The following is a 20,752-nucleotide window of genomic DNA, read 5'->3' as shown; positions in this document are numbered from 1 at the left end:
CCTACATTATAAGAACACACCTATTTTAAAAAAATGTAACAACTGCTTATTCACGAACTGTACTTACAGAATAGGTAACATTAGTTTTAATCAAAAGACTAGGCATTAAATATGTTAGGATGGCAGGCAAAAGGTTAAACTAGAATAATGTTCACAAATTTTTCTCTTTTCTCCCTCTTAGACACAGAGAGGAAGTTGGGTTGTGCATGGAGAATAATCAAAATTTTGGAAAATTTTGGCATATTGTTTAAATACTAGTCAAACATCACATTTGTCTCTTAAATACAATACACACACAACAAAAAAGATGGGTGATTGTGCTATTCTTCCTTAGGAACAACTGCAATTATTTTATGGAAGTCAAAGTAGATCTTGACAGAAGACGACCGTATGAACAACACATTTTGTAACTCACAGCAACATGAGGTTTTCTGTTCAGTTGCCAAATACAGCTGTCATGGTATGCATCAACAGCATACACATACATATCTATACATAAATCCATAGAGACACACCCATAAGCACATTGCATAAACACACACATACACACAAGAGCATATCATAGGGTTCATTGAACAGTGTACAGTGACATTTTCTATCTTTCTAAACCCCACAGATACACTGTAATAGTCTAACCATAATGCTACAGCCTTCTAACCAATAACAGAATCTAACAGCTTACAGGAACTTTTCCTTCATGCACTTTTGCCACTTTGTCTGTAAATGCCATTACATGAAAAAAATTTGGCAACTGTTAACTCCTAAACAAAGGGCTTTTCACTTTGTTCTAGTCAATTATTTGACCGCTCTCTAAGTCTGGATTTAAAACAAAAACCTAGCCTAGTACTTTTTGTGGCAACTGACTTTAAAATAACAAGAATCAATTTATCATGTTGCCTTCATTCTTGATGCTTTAATACCAGAGCTTCAAGAAGACGCAATCTGGCTTTGACTTGCTGAAACAATCAGAAAAAAATATCATCCTTTAAGAATCATCATGATGTCCCTTCATCTTCTTGCCCAAGAAGGCACCACAATAACCTTGTCTCCATTCATTTAAACACCAAAAACAAAATTTAAAAAAAAGGATTGGAGATATTTTCTTTAAATTTCCTTGTGTGACATGATGAATGCATGCAACTGTTTGTGTGCATATAAGTATGCATAACCATGAGCGTGAAGGGATGCACCTAATTCATCTTGCATCAGCAAGTGTAGGCAGCCATAAAATGTTTCATGTATAATCAAAAGTGATGTCATGCTAGAACACCTATAAAACGGGACATAAATTTTTTTTTTTAAAAAGGACAGAACAACAATTTGCTGCAAGAATTTTCTGATTTTAAAGGAATTACTTTTAGTCTTTAAGTGCACTTTAAGTGACATGATGCCTTTTTCTTTAAAAAAAAGCACAAGATACCTTGTATCTTGAGTAGCTCTCTTGCATGGGTGATCTGTCTTCCTTCTGAACTTTTCTAAAACAGCAAAAAAAAAAAAAGCCTTAACAGCTCCTAAGGAAATCAACTAATCACTCACACTCCTTCTTTCCCTCCCTCATTCAATTATTGTGTATTTCTCAACAAACCTCCAAAATAGTCATCAAATATATCAATTGTAGTTCACAGTGAAACCACCCTCATAGTCAAGACTCTAATGATTATGACCCAGCAAATTCTTCCAACAGCTGCTAAGATGTACTAATACCTCCTCCTGACACCCATGTTGAAAAAATAATGTAATGTCAAACTGACCTTCCATGCTGACTGACCCTCACCCTCACTTATCAGAGGCTGGAAGAGGATTAAGGTAGACCCATGTAATTTCACACTCACCGTCCATGCTTTTCTTGAAAACTCTTCTCAAACTCCCGCAGATGATGTCGTAGCTGTTTCTTTTCTGCCTTAGACTGCTCCAGTTCTTCATGAAGCTGGTAACTGCATAAAAAGCACTCTTCTAGGACTAAAATCATGCATCTGATCTTGTTATAACAATAACAATAAATGCAAAATTTGTAAATGCATACTCACACTCTTAGCACTCTTATATTGCCACTTAGCTCTCCAACTCATATTTTGCTGAATATTAACAAACTACATGAAATACATGAAATAAAAAATATCACCAGTGAAGTTACTCACATGTTCAGCTCATGGAGAAAAGACTCTGATGACTCCTGGCCAGTATCAACATCATTTTTCTTTCGCACCTTCGGAAACACACTGCCCACATGAGTGGGAACTTCATGGAAACCTGTGAATCTAAAGTCGGATAAATCTCTCGTGATTGCAAAGTCTACAGTTTCAAACCTCTCTTCTTCCAATTCCGCTGTTGGTATGAGAATGGTCTTTTTCTGTGGAAAATTAAAAAAAAAAATTCTTGACATTAATGAAACTAAATCAATCCAAGCAGTAAAGGCCTAATTAGTCAAAATCTCAAATTCTCTGGGGACCAGTATATCACTCTGTAGTATTGAAAATCCCCCCCTTTTTTTAAACAATGACACAAGAAAGAATCAAAAGGCCCTATCAGATATTAATAAGCACCAATCACTATCTCTAATTAATTGAGGCAGCATATGGAAAGGGAAGTAAGGTGACCTGACCACTTTCTTCACAACACAACGATAATAGACAACATGCAAATAGCCTCTTCAAAAATAGATTACAACACAAAAAAATTAAGCTGATGTAATGGGCATCATGGGGAAAAAACTCCAGAAACCCCAAGCCTGACCACATCTGCAGCCAAATCTTTCACTATTCCATGAATATCAAAACCCTTCAAAGCCACATTTCACAATATCCTTATATTTTCAATGTTCATAGGCTATCAGAAAATTGAACTGACAATTTTAGTTCACATAGACCACAAGACAATGGTCATTAACCATTACTTTAAGGACAGAATACTAAAATAACAGGAATCATTCTCAGTGGGGGTGGGATGATAGCTTATGGAGCAGTTTGATACTTAAATGTCGTTGGAGGGAGAGAGCTGTATATGAAAAGTCTTTAATGGTCTGACATTATCTCTTCTTTAAGTACTAAATTACCTTCCCCACATGTCTCAAAACACATATGTGCTTACTGAAAGCTGGGAAGGCACTTGTCAAAAATACATGTAAACCAGAAGCAGTCTCCAGTTTCCACAAGAACTACAAATTTTTTTCATATATAACAATATGTGGGCAGTCTCCAGTTCATGCACCTTATCGCTTCTCTCTGAACTTTTACAAGAAAATCATTCATCTTCACAAGAAATGCATCAAAAACTGAATATAAGGTTCTCCTGACCTAACCCATGGGACTTTCAAAGCCATAACCCTAACATGTAAAATAAAATAACTCTAACCCTAACCATCAACTTTGTCCTCTGGAAAGATGGGTCTTTCTTTCTCTCTCACACACGAAATACATAACACATACGCATACACTAAACTGCATGAACATATCCACTGTTGTAAAGACTACTACTGTGAAGACTTCCACATGAATCCACAGAACTCACAAAAGCAGTTCCAGCAATAGCAGCCATGGCTGAACCAGTCGGAATTTCTATCAACCCGTCTTCTGGCACAGTAGGCAGATCTAAAGAGTTCCGGGGCTGTCAAAAAAAAAAAAAAATTAAAAAAAAAAAAAAAAAAAAAAAAAAAGCCATGGATAAGTGTCCACAAAATATCAATGCACACACAATCACACACTCTCAAAATTGTAAATATGAGACAGAACATTAACATATACTCAAGCACATTTTTATAATACATTTACTTTCTGCACAAAGAAAAACGAGACATAAAAACAAGTCTAGTTTTTAAAGATCACTCACAGACATTGGCTTGGCAAGGAGTCTCTTGATTAGACGATATCTATCATAGAGAGGTCTCATCAAATCTTTATCTTCCTTTGATGTCTGTACAGATACCAAAACATACTGAAGCAGCAGGCTCATAAGTCTAATAGATCACTTTCTGACTAACAAAAAGGAGGTCGTACCAAAATCAATCAAGTGTGTATTTTGTGTAAAATCATTTGTGGCATATTTTCAAAAGGTAAAAGCAATCCCACAACGTTTTTATGAGTGGGGAGTGAGGTATTAGAGACTGAGACACCACACCTGTATCAGAACAGTTCATTTAAGCACCTTTATCTTCAGACGATGATGATCTGACACTCTGTTATCTGCTTTTCCATATTATCAAAAGAAAAAAGTAGAGATCATCCCTTGTCCACCATCACAAATTTACCGAATCACTCTGTAATGATTTTGATATACTTACTGGTCTCCCATGTAGTCCCTCAAAGTGAAGTAGGGCCTTCTGTATAGCTAATTTTTCCTCCTGCACCTGGTCCCGTGACATCAGCTGAAACCAACAAATGTGTCAATACTGAAGCACTGAAGGATAACTATTTTTTTTTAATGTCACCTTTAAACAATATCTAAAGTAAAAACAGAACAAAACTGTACTCACAGTAATGTCTTCTGGTCTGGAGGCATCCTGCCGCTTCTCTTTGAGAGCTACAAGAATAACTTTCAAAGTCTCTTCTACTTTAGGTGAATCTCCCGATGAAGAGGCCCCACTTCCATGCCGACTGCGGTTCCCTTGTTCACAGTCTTCACGCAGTCCTGAAAGTTGATGGTTTATATATAAACAGATGTTCAGTAGAAGGCTTAAGAATGTCCACAATGACAGAAAAGTAAGTGTACTTTAGCAGTATCAACTAAGAAATTGAGTAACTCAACTGTGACAATTAAAATACCAAAGTTTATGTGCACTTATATTCTCTCATCCATACAAACATGCCACTGTAATTCAAATGTAACATTTCTTGTGAAATGTATCATTAGTTATGGAATACATCTGGTTACATATCCAAGATTGTTAAACCTTGGCTAGCATAAGAGAGTGTTATATATAACAAAGGTAGAACTGATAATGCACATTTCTATTTCCTCAAGAGAACACAAAAAGTATGTAGCAGACACTTGAGAGAACGGCTACTGATGTGATATAGTTTGCTGGGTAAATGGTGCAAGATTTATTGCCTGGTTATTCTGAGGTTATAATATTAAAGCTGAATATACATTCAGTAAAGAGCCTGAGCACAAGGCAGTGTATGTTGTTCACAGATTATGATAGTGGGTGAGTGAAAATATGAACACAGGAGGATGAAGAGGGATAAATAAAACCTAGTAAGGGACACCAGTCAACCTTACTATACCACACATTTTGTTTCATGCAGCCCTGAATTCGAGAAGGTGAGGTGTGCATCTTCACAGAAAGACCTTTGAGAGAGCTGAAAGGAATTTGTGATATGCATCCAACTGTGAATGCCAACAAAACCATAGCAAATGTAAAGGGTAGTGACACCAGTATTCGATAAACACGGTAGAGATACTGTATGGACTTAGTGTCACTTCCTATTGACAAATTAGGGTGAAATTATTTACAAAGCTTTGAAAAAACTACAAACACACACATACAATCTCCCTCTTTCCAATTCATCAAAATTTAAGGGCTAATATTTATAATCAGTATAATTTGCTCAGAACAAAATACTACTTCCCCATACACCTAAGCATAGTTGTCATTTATTCTTAAATTTAAATGTAAATGCAGATGTTCAGTAAGCATCACACAGCTGTTGCTGCTGGGAAATTCATTTAGCCTGGGCCTAGAGTGATGCCACTTTTGATGTTGGACGATGTGGTCTTACATGGGCGAATATGGTCATGGCAAGGTCAATTCGACTCAGGCCGGAGGTGATATGGTTTTTGATCAAAATGACTAGGCCCAGTCACTGTTGTCTCTTTGTTTATCAGCGCACATCAGTCCACTGTGCTTCACTAATGACCTTTATCTGGAGAGTTAGTTCCCCTACAAATCTTCAATCAAGAATAGAAATGGCAACATATGTACGCATGATTGAGTGAGAGTTAAAACAACAAAGAAAAGCACTATATGATTTTAAGAGCTTTATTTTTAGCGTTGAGCTTGAATTTATAGGTGTCTGAGTTCATGGTTTGTGGAATGAAAGCAGACTGGTTGATTTCCCTAATTTTACCCCTTCTGTTACAACCTGATTTTGGTGGATTTAAGCAAGTCTTGATAGGGAGATTATGCTGTAGTAAAGGAAAGATAAACAATGTTCGAAAAGAAAACAATTAAGTTGGAGAACTTACTTTTAATGTCTTTTCTAGTCCGTGACAGCTCAGTCACATACTTTTTTATTTCAGGCCTTGCTGCTTTTTCTCCTTGAGATGGCTGCAGATAAAAAAAACTCACAATTTTATACTCTCTAGCCCAATGGAAAAATGTGACCTACACTTGGCAGACCAGACATAAAACTACATGTGTTGTAATACAGAAAGATTCAGCAAACAGCATTCACCTTTCTAGTAGTGAAACTTCTTTTCCAGATAAATATTCTCCCACATTACTGTAGCTTTGTCCATCGCCATGAACTGCGGACAGTCATGCCTGTTATGGACTATGGTTCTTGCTGACTGCTGCATGCCTATTTCACAGCAGGACTGCCAGAGCTAATGGTCACATATATATCTTGCGGAATGTACTGCATGCTCTACAATACTTTCATAGCACTGGGGCATGAAGGCTAGCTATGCTTTAATATCAGCTAGCGGACAGGTGTTTCTCACTGACCTCCACAACTCTCTCCACAATCATAGGAGGCCAGCGCCTGTGAACAGTCTATGACTATCCCCAACATGCTGTTGATTGCCTCCAGTGGTTCAGTCCAGACATTCTTGAACAAAAGAATCTGGCTGGATACAATACTAAACCTGACATTTACAGTGCGGGCATCTTGGCCTTCAAGCTGGCCAGTGAACAGGCACCCTTTATAGACATGCCTAATACTCAGATGCTGCTAGATATGAATAATGGAACAAAACCTATGTCAGCTTACTCCACCACTGTGAGTCAGTTCCTCGTACTTCCTCAATTCTAGAATTGACAACTGTATGGTGTTAGCATTTATCATGCATATGCAATTTTCTTTGTGTAAAGCAGTCTGAGTTCACCTTAATGGTGGAGAAAGGTGTTATAGAAGTCATTAGTATTAAACTGTATTAGGTCTGTTGTTGATCATGTTATTTGATTCAGGTGTGATTTGATGCAACTTATGTCTTTCCTAAATGAACTTACAAAGTTACTACCGTTTTCACTACTCACTTTGTAGCCATGAACTTCCTCGAACTCCTCTTCAAAGTTTTTGATTTTTTTCTTTAAAACTGTTAAGGTGAAAAAAAATCATGAGATTAAATTTATTAACCTGCCAAACAAATCCCTCATTGCCTTTTTTTCCCAGTCAAAATAAATTTTATTACTTTTTTGTCTTTTAACTGTACTAGCAGCAGTTCAAAACTTGTACACACTGACGTTCTTCCATTCCATCAAGTTTGCAAAACTTGAGGAAGAGCATCTTCAGCATTTTAAGAAACATTTTTATGATGCAATATATGTCCATGGTATACATGGCTGCATAACGTCCATATTTCCAAAAGCAGCATATGTAATGAATTTTAACAGGTACATGTAAATGATTCCCACTTATAAACCCCAATTTGTTTCAGATGAAACTGAAAAAAGTCTGATTCATAATTATTAACAAGTCTTTACCTTGTATTCGTTTTGTCATCTGTTTCAGTCGATGACTAAACTCATCATCCATGCTGCAATGCAAAAGATTAAAGAATTTATGCCTATATAGTCTAAATTTTTTTCTACAAATTTGTTGGTAGATCCAAGAACCTCCCTTTTACATGTTTAACCTGTATAAGATAATATACAACCATGGTGTTTTTTTTTTAAAAAAAACTCATTTACTTATGAACACATAAAATGCACTAAAACAGTACATTTCTGCAAGCAATCTATATTACTACTGTAACAAAATTTGAAACAAATAACAGTAATAATATTAGCAATGATAATAAAGATTCTTGTATAGCACAGAATTCCAGCATGTGGCCAGATTCTCCATGCCTCAGAATACCAGGCTAAGAAGCTAGGCATAATACAGACACAGAAATTGATAAGGAACTTTTTACTTTGACCTTTAATACTCTCTCTCACACACACACACTACATGATTACACTTTCTTGACTTGAGAGCAAGGCATGCTACAAAGTTCTGAACGCTCTGTACTTTGTCAATCATGTATTGAGGACAGCCATTGATGAGAGAGTTGGCATAATTAAGTCTGGAAAGAACTAGTAAATAAGAAACTACTTTTTTTCTCTCTGACCATGAAGGTATTCAATACGATGTAGTCAAAATTACAGGAAGATGTGAAGTGGATATTAGGAGTTCCCAAGTCAGATTGATGATGGCAAGGGAACTGACTTAATGGAATAACATGGTTGAAAAAGCAGAGCTTCCATCTTGCAGCCATTTAACATAAGTTTGCTACTAGTCATCAAAGACTTTCCAAGATACAGCATTCAGTCTCTCAGTTGTGTTGATGGAAAATGGCTAGTGGGAGAATAGTCCTTACTTTTTGCTATCATCTAATCAGTTATTAAAATTTCTGAGTTTTTTCAAATAAAATTATCCAAATTCACCCTACACAATACAAAAACATAAATCGGAAATATTCTGATTAGTATAAAAAGCTTACTATTTAGGATACTGGTCTTGGTGTTTAGGGGGTGATGGTGGAACATCTGTGTTGCTGGCCTCTCTGAAAGAATCACAATATCACAATACATGCCATCAGTCTGCCAGTAATCAAATAAAAACATCATGGTAATATATTACAAGAAGTAAGTTACAAGAAGAACCAAGATGATTATATTTATGATTATAAACAGCAGTAAAAAAAATATGATGAATAGTATTCACCCATTTCTTTTTTTAGCTTGCTGACTCTGGGTGAGGGCACTGCCTTGATCTCATCCAAAGGAGATTTCTGCAGTTTTTTGTCCCATGCACGTGCATTGCTGGCAAGAATGGGAGCTGCACGAATTGAGGACAAGTGAAAACCAAATGCACAGACTAATAATAGCTCTAATACAATGATAAATCAAATCCACATATCCATGTCTGGTTCTTGTTTTGAGTACTAAGAGCTCACTCCTTACAAGCATGAGTATGTGCTATACAAATCATGCATTTATTATTATAAAAATATCCAAATGACAAATCACAAAATGTATTGATGCATTAACTCTCTGGGTGTGTTACATAAATTCCCTTACATTAAACTGATTTGTTTTGTAACAATGTGTCAGACTGCTTTGCATGTTGCCTAAAATGCATGAATTTTATACAAAAATAATCAATGCATAAAGGGATGTTGCTCTACACATCTTAAGCTTTACAATTCTGAATCAGACTCCTTTAACCAGTAACAATGGGAGATGTATGCAAAGATGAAGACGCACAAGCTGATACTAAATCAAAGAATATCAAGATCACCAGGAAGCATCTTTACTAAATAACCCCCAAAATAAATGTTGCAGAAGATATTTCTGACTGCAGATGGCAACTTTCATACTGATTGGTTCAAAAATCTTCAGCATTTTCTACCTCTACTAAACTTTATCACAATGCTTGATCCTGATCTTTCTGCTTATGTAACACTGCACTGCGTTGAGAAATATTTTTGGAAAGTTTATTGGCCACATCTAATTTCTTTGGGATTTGCAAACATGTGGTGTATCAAGATGGATGCTCATAAAAAAATGATTTTAGCATATTTTGACCTTAAATTATAATTCAGGTTTGTTTAACCTTTATTGTCATTTATTGTGGGTTTTCAACATAAGCATCCAAGGTAACAATGTTAAAGTCAAGGTAACAAGGACAGTGTTATGACATTCATAAAAATGGGGCAGCAAGAATGAATTTCATTTTAAAATTTCAGATAAATTAATGCAAACAACATAAGAAAAACTTTAGAGAAGCAGAAATGAACCAAAAAGAACCACCAGTTCAATGAAGATACAAAAATTAAATGTGTGATATCCGTAAGAATGATATACACAAAAATGTTACCCAGAATATGTAAACTTTCTTAAAATTCAAAGAATTTTTACCTGAACCATCTACATGTTCATGCAAATAGACAGATCAAGAGGTGGGATGAATGGTTTGTGTTTGCTGAGTGGAGACGGCTGAGGTGATGATAGACCGTCTCTTTCATCTGCTTCCTGTATATTACTTTGGCCTCTTCCCAAGGAAGGTTCAAAGATGAGCAGCGATGTCTGGTTATGATTTATATCCTCTTTATTGTCTTTCTCACTGGACATTCGCCAGCTGTGTGTCGCGAAGCCTCCATGAGTCACAACAATCGCAGTCTCTTCCAGAAGTTCAGTCAGTTCACCATCCATGTTTTTGTTTTCCTGTGTGCTCCAGTGAAATTTTGCTGAATCACTGATATTTTTCACCTATGTGTTTAAAGAGCAGGGATTAGAACTGGAGATATTGCTATCATTCATAAGAATCTAAATGTGGAGAGGGGTGAGAAGCTTTTGGTACTTTTAGAGAAAAATAATTTATGGTAATGTACAGCCCATGCACTAATCATTGTAACCCAAGCCGCTAGTCAACCTCCTGCTAAATATATACAAACAAGATTCTGACCCAGCAGACAATGGCAAATAGTTCCTCTACATAGTTTAAACCACCAAAAATCAATCTAAATACTTCGGATTATAATTTCAAATATTCAGTTACCATACTTATTTCTGAGTTGTTTATAAGCAAGGTAACTTACAAGGACAATATGTGACTAGTCCCATAAAACATTGATGATTTTTGGTTCTAAGGCCATCAGTAATAAACACAAGTACTGTCTATAAGCAAATTTTACATCAGCATTAACTGCACACAAGCTGGCAAATGAACACTGATGTTGGCACCTTATAATGAGTAAAAACATCTTAACAATAAAAGGCTATAAACAGTCAATAACATCATACTCTTTTCAAAACTCACTACCAACATGTTTGCTTGACATCGATTTCTACTGCATAGCCAGTGAAGTGAAAATGCAGCATCACAACTAATTCACTTGCTTCAAAGAAAAATGTAACTATTTAACTCTCACTTTGCTGTGCATATCCATATCCCTATCAAGGTCATCAAATGCCATCTCTGAAGAATTTCTGAAAAAAAAAACACCCATACATATATCTTTGCATAAAATTAATTTAAGAACGACATAAAAGCAATTGCAATGATTAAGTTTACATTTTGTTCAGTTACAAATACAAGATTATTTTTCTTGAATTTCAGAAATGAAATGAAAGATGATAAAAAAATAAATAACTGATATTAATTTGTTTATAGTAAGGCCTTACAGTCGTATAACACTTAGATGAATTTCCCTGATGAGGCAACAGTGCACTACTAATACTAGAAATGTGCTACTAATAAGGAAAAAGCTGCACACAATAGATACTGAAGAACTATTGAAAGAAACAATTGTGAAAATTTTTTTTCATTTAGGAGTCTGGATACCAAGCCAATCATTATTATCTCTAGTCATATTGAACAAGAATTATCATACTCCTGATCAAAGTCTCCACCAGCCTTGACTTGTTCTTGGAAATCTGCCTTAGACTGCTGAAATGTAAACCACTCTCATTACATAGGTATAACTAAATCATTAAAATTTAACTGAGCATCATGACTGATTTTCTCCTACAATTGTTTACAACTGATACAAAATCATATCCAAATTCCAAGCAGCAGGCACAAGCAAGCAAGCAAATACCAGCATTTTCTTTTTTCTGAAGAAATTAATTCCAAGGATAACAATTTCTTCATTATGTTCTGTTATTTTCTTTTATCTTTAATCTTTTCTGTTCTGCCTAATCCTAATATCATAAACAAATACTTCGAAACTGCAGCCAAACTGCATAATGCAAATAAATATTTTCATATCAATCCAGACTAATATGACAAGAAGTATGATGTCCACACCACATCCTGATGTAAAATTAATAGCAAAAATATTCTCAGAAACAACACCAACTCAAAATGTAGTCATAGCAAATGCTTCATCAGGGATCTTTAGAAAAAGAGAAGTTGCCTTGAAAAATATTCCCTCCAATATTTAATACTAGTTCCTTTAAATATTTATACAAAGTCAGCAGTAAAAGAATAACATAATAAGTAGATTTTTAAAGTAAGCTCAGTGAAGGCAAGCATACCTTTGCATGACCATTTCCAACATGACCATTCTGAGGAAGATTAGAGGATGACTCTGATGTGCTGTAATCTGACAAGCTGTTTTTCCTCTCATACATTTCCACTTTGGCACGGACAGATGTCACTAGATCTTCCAGTCTGAAATGAAGGAATATTAGATGCTGATGAACTGTATAAGAAGGAGAAATATCCAACATCAAAAAACAAGCCTGTCAGTTTCATGAGAGTGAACCAGAACAAAAAAATGCTGTCATTTACAATGGACATGAAGGAACACTGATGATTGTAATAAATGCATGAGACATATGATCGAATCCTGACTGTCACTGACCACATTACCTCTATTGAAATGCAGTATTTGAAAGGTCAATCTTTCTTTTTACTACTAATTTTCTAAAACATAAGAGCAGAAAATTATTCTTACTTGCGTTCACTGGTTACAGTTTCTGGAGACCTTGCTGGAAGAAGGGAGGCTGAAAACAAGAATAAATATGTCATTTTCTGCTGCAGGATGTAATAAGAGCTTGTCATTAAGACCACCTGCTTTTAGTTGTTTTTAGGAAGAATTATATCCACCAGGTCTACACAAACACAATATGCCAATCCTATAAAATGGGAAATCTATTATATTTTGAGAACTATCAGTCAGTCGTCCCTTGACCGGCACCTGTCGTTGAAGGAAGCACTTGGATAGATGCATCAACTGACAGGGTCTGCCACTCTTGTCTATTCTGGGTGATAGTGAGCAGGTCCTGTAAAGGACGACCATTCCAGTCTTTGGCGTTTGTAAGCCAGTTCTTTCTCTGGCCACCACAACATTGGCTTCCCTCCAAGATGCCTTGAAGGATAGTCTTTGACAAGGTGTCATGCCGGGTCACATGAACAAAGAAAATCAGCTTACATTGCTTGACTGTTGAAAGTAGATGTTCCTGGTGTCCTATGAGTGCGGCAATCTTGTTTTGTACAAAATCATTGGTTCTATGTTCTTTGTATGAGATCCGGAGCAGCCTCCTCAAGCACTTGTTCTTGAATGTCAGAATTCTTCTTTCCGTTTCACTGAGCAGAGTCCATGTGTCGCATCCGTAAAGCTGGATCAGCACTACCAGAGATTTGTATAGCTTGTACTTATCTTATGACTATGCCAGATCCTATCTAGTCACTTGCTCAACCTCAGATGAATGTCAGTGGTGTGTGTGTGTCGCAGGTGTGCACATGAATATCCTTGATGTTAGTTTATTTGTTATATATATAATTGTCACTTGCCCATAACTATTTCTTTTCATTTGCTCATATTTTTCACTGTTGATATCTTTTTTAATGCTGCACCTTGCAACAAACTTTTATTTCTTATTTTTATTTGTAACTTTTACTTTTGTGACTAGAGCACCTTCCCATATTCAAATTACCCACTGGGATAAATAAAGTTGTTCATTGTCATTGTAGTCTAGCCATTGCCACTGTTGCTGTCATGATCCCGATGAGGGTGTCTGGTGTGGAGCTGCTGTCCTTGAAGAAGATGGATCCCAAGCATCTGAAGCTGCTTAATACCTCTTCAAGCTGTACCCAGTTCAAACAGATTTCTGCTTTGTTGCTGCCATTGACCACAACTTTGCTCTTTTCAGAGCAGGTCTCCATTCTATGTGCCTTTGAACTGTCTGTCAGTCTATTAGTGAGGTCTTGCAGTTCTCTGTTCATACCTGCTAACAGATCTATGTCGTAGTAAGTTGCAGATCGATCTTCAACCAATTGAGATGAAAGTATAATGGTCATGGAGAGCTTCAAGCATGATGTTCTCTAAGAAAATATTTAACAGCACCGGTGATGGGGGGCATTCTTGACTTCTCTTACTATGGTACAAAAGTAAGCTTCTATTTGGTTGTTCAGCATTGCTGTACTTGTTGATCTATTGTACAGTACTTCGATGACTTGAATGCAGCTTTCTTTGATGTTAAATTTTTGCATCACATGCCATAGCCCCTCATGTCAGACTCTGTCAAATGCCTTTTTAAGTCAATGAAGTTGTAGTAGAGGTTCTGATGAATCTGCTGAAAAGAATGCGACAGTTGAAGATCTGCTCGACTGTGCTTCTACGTGGTCTAAATCCAGCCTGTTCTTCTGATAGCAGCTTTTCTGCGGTGGTTCTGATGATATTCTTTATGACCTTCAGCATGAATTTGCTTGGGTGGTTGATAAGGTTTAAGTTTCTGTAGTTCTGGCATTGTTTGATGTTTCTTTTTTGGGAAGGGTATGATTGATGACTGCATCCATTCTTTTTGTTCCCAGACTCTTTGGCACAAGACAGTCAGGGCTTTTGCAGTTCCTCACCCTGCTGGAGCAGCTCAGCTAGCGCATTACTGACGCCTGGTGACTTTTTGCCCTTCAGACTATGTACAGCTCTTTCGGCTTCTTCCTGTAGGACTGGTAGGTCTGCAAGGTTCACTGTATCTGTTGACAGTATCTTTTAACAGTCACAAAAAAGTGGCATAGTAGCGAGAGCAGGAGGTGGCATAGTAAATTTATTTTGCATTGAATTTATAGTCGGGACCGAGCAAAAGTGGCATAATACCGAGAGTGGCATAGTAGCGGGGTGGAATAGTAGCGAGATTTGACTGTAGTTGATTTGATTATAGACCAATCCATCTGGTGAGTGCCACGTGGCCATCCTTGATTTCTTGTGGGGGTGTAAGGTGTTGGCTAAGGTGCATCTTTGGCACTGAGCAAATTCTAGGAGTCTGATAGCCCTGTCAGTTTTGCCAAGGCCAAATTTGCCCAACTTTCCTGCCCATTGCTGGCAAGCGTTTGGGTCGACCTTGGCATTCAAGTCAACAAGTACAACAAAACTGCTTTCACAACCTTATCTAGTTGTTGGTAAAACTCTTCCACTTCATGGTCTCCATGCGTGGAACTTGGAGTGTATACTTGGATGGACAATGGTGACGTTGTGGGGCTTAGCTGCATACGTATGGAGATCGGATGTACAGCTGATGACGACTCCATACTCATGTCTGGTATCCTCTCACAGCTTGTGGCTGTCATCCATTGTTGTTTCCCCAAATCCTTTCCATCTGACCTCTGCCAGTCCCATCTACAGAACTATAAGTAGCTTCTGAGGAGACTATTTCCTCTTAACTATGAAAATAAAATTTTAAAATAGCCTCTTTGAGCTAGGAGTGGCCTTTGAAGATACCATCAAGCTAACGTGTGAAGCTTCTTACCTTGTCCTATCCCTAATTCATCCCCAAACAGTCGGTCTGAGATGGCATCACAGATGGTTCTCTGAACAAGTCTGCAGAAAGATTTTTGTTTGGCTCAAAATCTGCATTTACCCTAAACCCAAGAAGTAATATATCTTTTTCGTAGACACATCTTAATGAGACTGGTTGTAAATGGGGTATTTTCATTAAATTTTGACCCAGCATTACTGTTACAAGACTGTTATTAGATATAGTGACTGGCCAAAACCATTAGCGTTTAGAGGGATAATGACAGAGAAAAGAAGCAAAGAACCAGTACCAAACCAAGGACAAAATATCAAAATAACTTACTCTGAAGTTCTTGCTGTAGCCATTGGTGACTCAATAATGCTGTGACTTTCACTGAAATAAGCAAATTATGATTAAAGTTTATATTACGTGGTCTACAAAAAAGACCATTCAGTCTTAAAAATGAATACAATGATGCAAATAATGAATAACAAACTTTTAAATGAACTATAAAACCTGCAAATTATTTTCTGACATAATTTTCTTCTCTTCAAAGCAGATGGTTAGGGTTAGGTATATATTTTTCAGATGCCAGCTGACCTTTCAAGGACGAAAGGTGATAACCTTCCATTCGTTTCATCATCACTGAAGTGAGGTGACTGTTGGGCATGGTCACTTTCATGACAATGTGGTGTATCAGCACCAGCATCACTCTCAGTCTCTTCCAAACCACTATCTTGATAAAGCTTGCTATCATACTGTGCAGACCCATGGACCTAGAATGTAAACATAGGCGATGGCTACATAAACTTTTATTCCATGTTTTTCACCATATTTTTTAAGCAACACGTGCCTTTCATGTCCATTTAATTTATTTAATAAATAAGAAAATGTCGTGTCATATGAGTTTCATAAGATCAGCGCCATCTGACACTTTCTCTCAACACTTGCCACCAACACTCTTGTCTCTCTGTTTGCTCTTTCTCGGCTTGATTACTGCAACTCCTTGCTCACAGGCTGTCTCTCATACTTCATTCAGAGACTTCAAAAGGTACAGAACTCCACTACATATCTGGTGCTTAGAACTAGAAAAAGGGACCACGCCACTCCTCTCCTTTGTTCTCTGCACTGGCTACACATCTGTTCTTGCATTCAGTACAAACTGTCTGTGCTGTGTTTTAATTTCTTTGCTGGCTTCTGCCCTGACTATTTCACTGAACTTCTCTTCTCCCATGTCCCAGTGAGACAGCTACGCTCTTCATCTGATGACCATATCCTAACTATTCCTGTCACCAGAACAACATCATATGGTCACAGGATGCATAGTTACTGTGCAACAAAACAATAGAACTCTCTCCCTTTCCATATCCACCACCTCCCTACAACTGAATCCTTCAAATCTGCACTGAAAACATACCTCTTCCTTCAGCATTACTCCTAATGTAGTCCACATGATACTAGTCCTTTTTACCCTCCCCTTTTCCCGCTTTTGATACTTTCTACTTGTCTTCCGCAAGAGAATCACAATTTTCTCAGCTCTTGTTACTCATTGCCACTGTGTTTTCCATACTTGTCATTGGCAAATCATTTTTGCACAATAAAACATAAATATAGATAAAAAAAACTGGTTGTGAACAATGACACTGGCATCCCTTTATTTCTGCTTTACCTTTCTGGGTGATGGAACAGGTCTCAACTCTGCAGTAGTTGAAGATGTAGTTGTTGTGACAATCGGTGGTGGAGATAATGTGACAATCTGTGGTGGTGGTGGACGAGGTGGTGGAGTCTTCTTGACTTTTGCAGTCTGAGGTCAAGATGGAAAACATTTTTCTCTAAAAAAGTTCACATAATTTTAGAACTCAATCATATGATGGATCTCTTTCTGGGATCTCACCATTGATCAGTTTGTAACAGAATGAACTTGTTATAATATATATAAAGACAACCTTAGAAATGTACAATACACTGAACATTCTTCCCAGTATCAAGAGGCATGCAACTTCAATAAGAAGAGCAACAACTTGAATTTTAGCTCAGTCAGGTTATAATTTTGTCTTAACTCAAATTTTTACCTCAATCTTTCTGGCAATACCCAAGGCTATCATTCAAAGAAATGATCAAATATTTTCATAGCTTTATGGCCTAGGTAAAGTTAACTGGCACTTATTTGTGTATATCTTGTAAACAATTTCTTTACTTTGTATACACACAAGATTTGTCCCCAAAATAGCCACTTCCAATGTACCCTAAGAGATGCAACACCACAGAAAAATAAATCAATTTTTGCAGCAGTTGCTTCTCATGTAGCACCCATTAAAACTTATTTTCCAAATTACCATAAGAAATGATATGCAATTTAGATGTATGACAATAAATTCAGTTCTACTACACTTCAAATAACTTAAAGACGGTAGCAATCTTAATATTTACGCTCTCTGGCTAATAATTGAGCTACTGGCTACTTTAACCTGAAGGCAGACAATCCACAAGTTGAAAAAAAACAAAAAACAAATTAACAAACAAAAGAACAATCATGTTTACATACCCATGTTTCTACAGGATCTCGCTCATCTTCTTCTCTGAAGAGCTCAGTGTAGTTAGAGATGAACTTAGCAACTATCAAATTAATGGTCCCCTGATCTTTCAAGCCTGAAATACCATCACCACATCTGCAACAGACCTGTTCTTATAAAAACCAACTGACAAAGTGATATGTAAACAAATAAACACATACATAAACATGCATAAGCATGCTCTCTCTTTTTCATTTACACATATTCACCCACAAAATGGTCATACCTGATAACTGTTTCTCTAAAACCAAAGTGCGCTAGCTTTTTAAGCAAGATTAATATGCCAAAATAAACGATATTTCTGATGTCTAAATCCAAAACGCAGTTGCATAAACAAGCTTACATCTCACCTGAAAATGTTTGGCCCAAACACAATTGCAAGTGCCATAGGGCTCATTTTGTTGGTTGCTTGGTGATGACAAACAGCCACTAGAAATGACACTATGTACTTCAACAGCAATCCATTCTCTTCAGGCAAGCTGTGCAGTCGTGATCTTAGTCTTAGTATGTAGTCTTGTTCACTGGATTTTCCTAATGAATGAGATGACAGGCTATAATTAATTCTGTGACATATGACAGCAGGAAAAAAAACCCCATGGAAGTAGAAAAAAAAAAATTCGGTCCACATAAAAGCATGGATGCCTCACTTGCATAAAAAAATGCATCTAACATAAGATACATAACAATGTAATTAAATTTGGGTAAATTGTTGACAAATCTTTTATATTTGTAAATGACTGGTCAACTTTACAAAGTGTCTATCTTGAAAATTTAAGTAAAAATGTTTCCGTTATACAAATATACTCCACATTATTCAAGTACGTAAAAAAAGATCCCTCCACTTGATATTTACAGTAATTTGATGATAAATTCTATTTATTGTAGAATTATTTAGAGTGTTCTATCTATAAATGAAAAAATAATGTTAAAAAAATTATTTTCAAATAAATGCTTTCAGTGTTCACCTGTTTCAATAGCAATAAATTCCTGTGTCAGATGTTCTGGTATAAGGGAATCTGGAAGCTCTCTAAGAAAAAGTTTCAGCAATCCTGCAACAGCCATAATATCTGGCTCTCCCTCAAGATCTGCATCGCCAGTTACATTGAATGATGTCTTAAGTTTATCCATAGCCCGGGCACTACCACTGACTCTGAAGATTCCTTCCTGGTCAACTCCTGGCAAAATTAAAAAAGACCATACCATTACTTTGCTTAGTTTGAACAAAACTGAGTTTTGGAAGACATGCATTTGAGAAAGACAACTGGTATCTGTCTAAATTTCTCTTTCAAAAAGATGCTTATCAGAAACGTTGCTAGGGTAGAAAACCTTATCAGAAACAATCAAAATATAAACTTCTTTTCCATTTCAGTATAGCTGGACTTTATTACTTAAATAAAAATGTGACAAATGTATTTGATCAAAATTGCAAATTTTTAGGGATCAGAAAACTTAACTTCCAAAAGGATTTGGTGATCAAAACTGTATTAAGCACGCCATTCAAGCTTACCATGTTTGTAAATGTGTTCACATATCCTCTTGACAGCTGCTGGTACAGTGCCAGATTCAGCTGGTGACTGACGTAAAAGTTCATCTAAAGGAACCCCAAAAGTTTTATTTGGTGACTCTATGACTTTGCGCCCTGTTCGAGGGCTGACAAACTTGCGCATTTTGCTCATCAGCTCATTGCTCAAATCTGGAACATCAATGCCGATGAGATGGAGAAAACCTTTGGCTCATAAAGACATATTTGTCAAAGAAATAGAAAATTACAAACTACAAGAAAAACCACAATGGAAACAAAACTTAACTCATTATAATATCATCAAGAATGCATTCTAAAGTTACTAGTTATTATCTTGAGCTATAGATCAGCAGGTGCCACAAAATAGCCAGTAACCATTCCTCATTCTAAATCATCACAGGGTATGCACAGATATCATTAGTGGTGGAAGCTAATGAAGGATGTTTGTGTTTCAAATGTCAGATAATTCTAATAATTCCCTTTTGCGTTTGCCTTATAACTTGGCTATAACACGATCTTCATGCTACATCTGACTGGTTTGCTAATGACCGTGTATGTGTATATTCTTGAAATACACTCTAAGCAATTGTACAGCTATACTGGTGGTCTCTGGGACTCATCTTTACTTCAGGAGTTATGGGCTTTCAAACTGTGCAAAACACTGTTTAATCCTGTCTGAGTTTTGGAGGGTTTTTTCTCACTTTCAGACAGCAATTACTGTGGGCCTTTATTCTAGCTGTCTGTTTGACTTGGATGAATTCACGTTATTTTTCTGGCTCAACCTAGTGGTGTTATTTTATCTCCCCCACCCCCTTTTTTAATTGGGCATTGCATTCTTCTAAATTGGTAATGGCTTAATCAGAGTGCTGTCTGTAAAACTTTAATAATAAAGTAGATCTAAATTACATTTCCGATTTATATATTTCTTTATAAATTATGTTATAATAATCTCGTGATGACACAAGTATTTGATATTCTAAAACGGACAAAAGCGGAGACTGAATGAATGGAATAACCAACACACAACACACTTAACATATACACAGAACTTGACACACCTCGCTCTGCACCACTTTTAACAGTTTTATACTCACCTGAACAGCAGCAATATCATCGCTTCAATAATTTCAACATTTAAAAATGCTTAAATTCATCGCTTAGCACGACCGGGATTTTATATACAGAGATCGGGTTGTTTGTTTCCAATATTTCTTGAAAGGTCGAGGTCTCGGAAACCATCCAGTAACAAAATCGAGCGATCAAATACCATGGCGA

General features: G+C 36.6%; 1 protein-coding gene across 1 annotated transcript; it reads right to left on the bottom strand.

The window, feature by feature from the left end:
* Positions 1-321: 321 nt before the first annotated feature.
* Positions 322-20,710, bottom strand: LOC112561364 (protein FAM13A-like). Its single transcript, XM_025233817.1, has 27 exons — positions 20,572-20,710; positions 19,463-19,648; positions 18,921-19,130; positions 18,306-18,486; positions 17,928-18,051; positions 17,052-17,186; positions 15,983-16,158; positions 15,725-15,775; positions 15,395-15,465; positions 12,604-12,652; positions 12,182-12,317; positions 11,536-11,591; positions 11,074-11,131; positions 10,074-10,411; positions 8,865-8,903; positions 8,641-8,703; positions 7,640-7,692; positions 7,193-7,251; positions 6,181-6,262; positions 4,469-4,623; positions 4,277-4,360; positions 3,826-3,909; positions 3,508-3,603; positions 2,139-2,350; positions 1,833-1,934; positions 1,421-1,475; positions 322-956 (listed from the first exon to the last, which is right to left on the bottom strand). Exons 2-27 carry the CDS (start codon positions 19,629-19,631, stop codon positions 900-902), a joined length of 2,895 nt encoding a protein of 964 aa, XP_025089602.1. The 5' UTR covers positions 19,632-19,648; positions 20,572-20,710; the 3' UTR covers positions 322-899.
* Positions 20,711-20,752: the final 42 nt, after the last annotated feature.

The sequence above is a fragment of the Pomacea canaliculata genome, linkage group LG1, assembly GCF_003073045.1.
Source record: "Pomacea canaliculata isolate SZHN2017 linkage group LG1, ASM307304v1, whole genome shotgun sequence".
Classification (NCBI taxonomy): domain Eukaryota; kingdom Metazoa; phylum Mollusca; class Gastropoda; order Architaenioglossa; family Ampullariidae; genus Pomacea; species Pomacea canaliculata.
This window is presented reverse-complemented; position numbering and strand designations above follow the sequence as displayed.

Coding starts and splice junctions, on each gene's coding strand:
- LOC112561364 (XM_025233817.1), bottom strand. CDS start 19,631: ATGAGCAAAATGCGCAAGTTTGTCAGCCCTCGAACAGGGCGCAAAGTC. Junction 19,131..19,462: donor TGAACACATTTACAAACATG/GTAAGCTTGAAT, acceptor TAATTTTGCCAG/GAGTTGACCAGGAAGGAATC. Junction 8,704..8,864: donor CAAGCTAAAAAAAGAAATGG/GTGAATACTATT, acceptor TGATTCTTTCAG/AGAGGCCAGCAACACAGATG.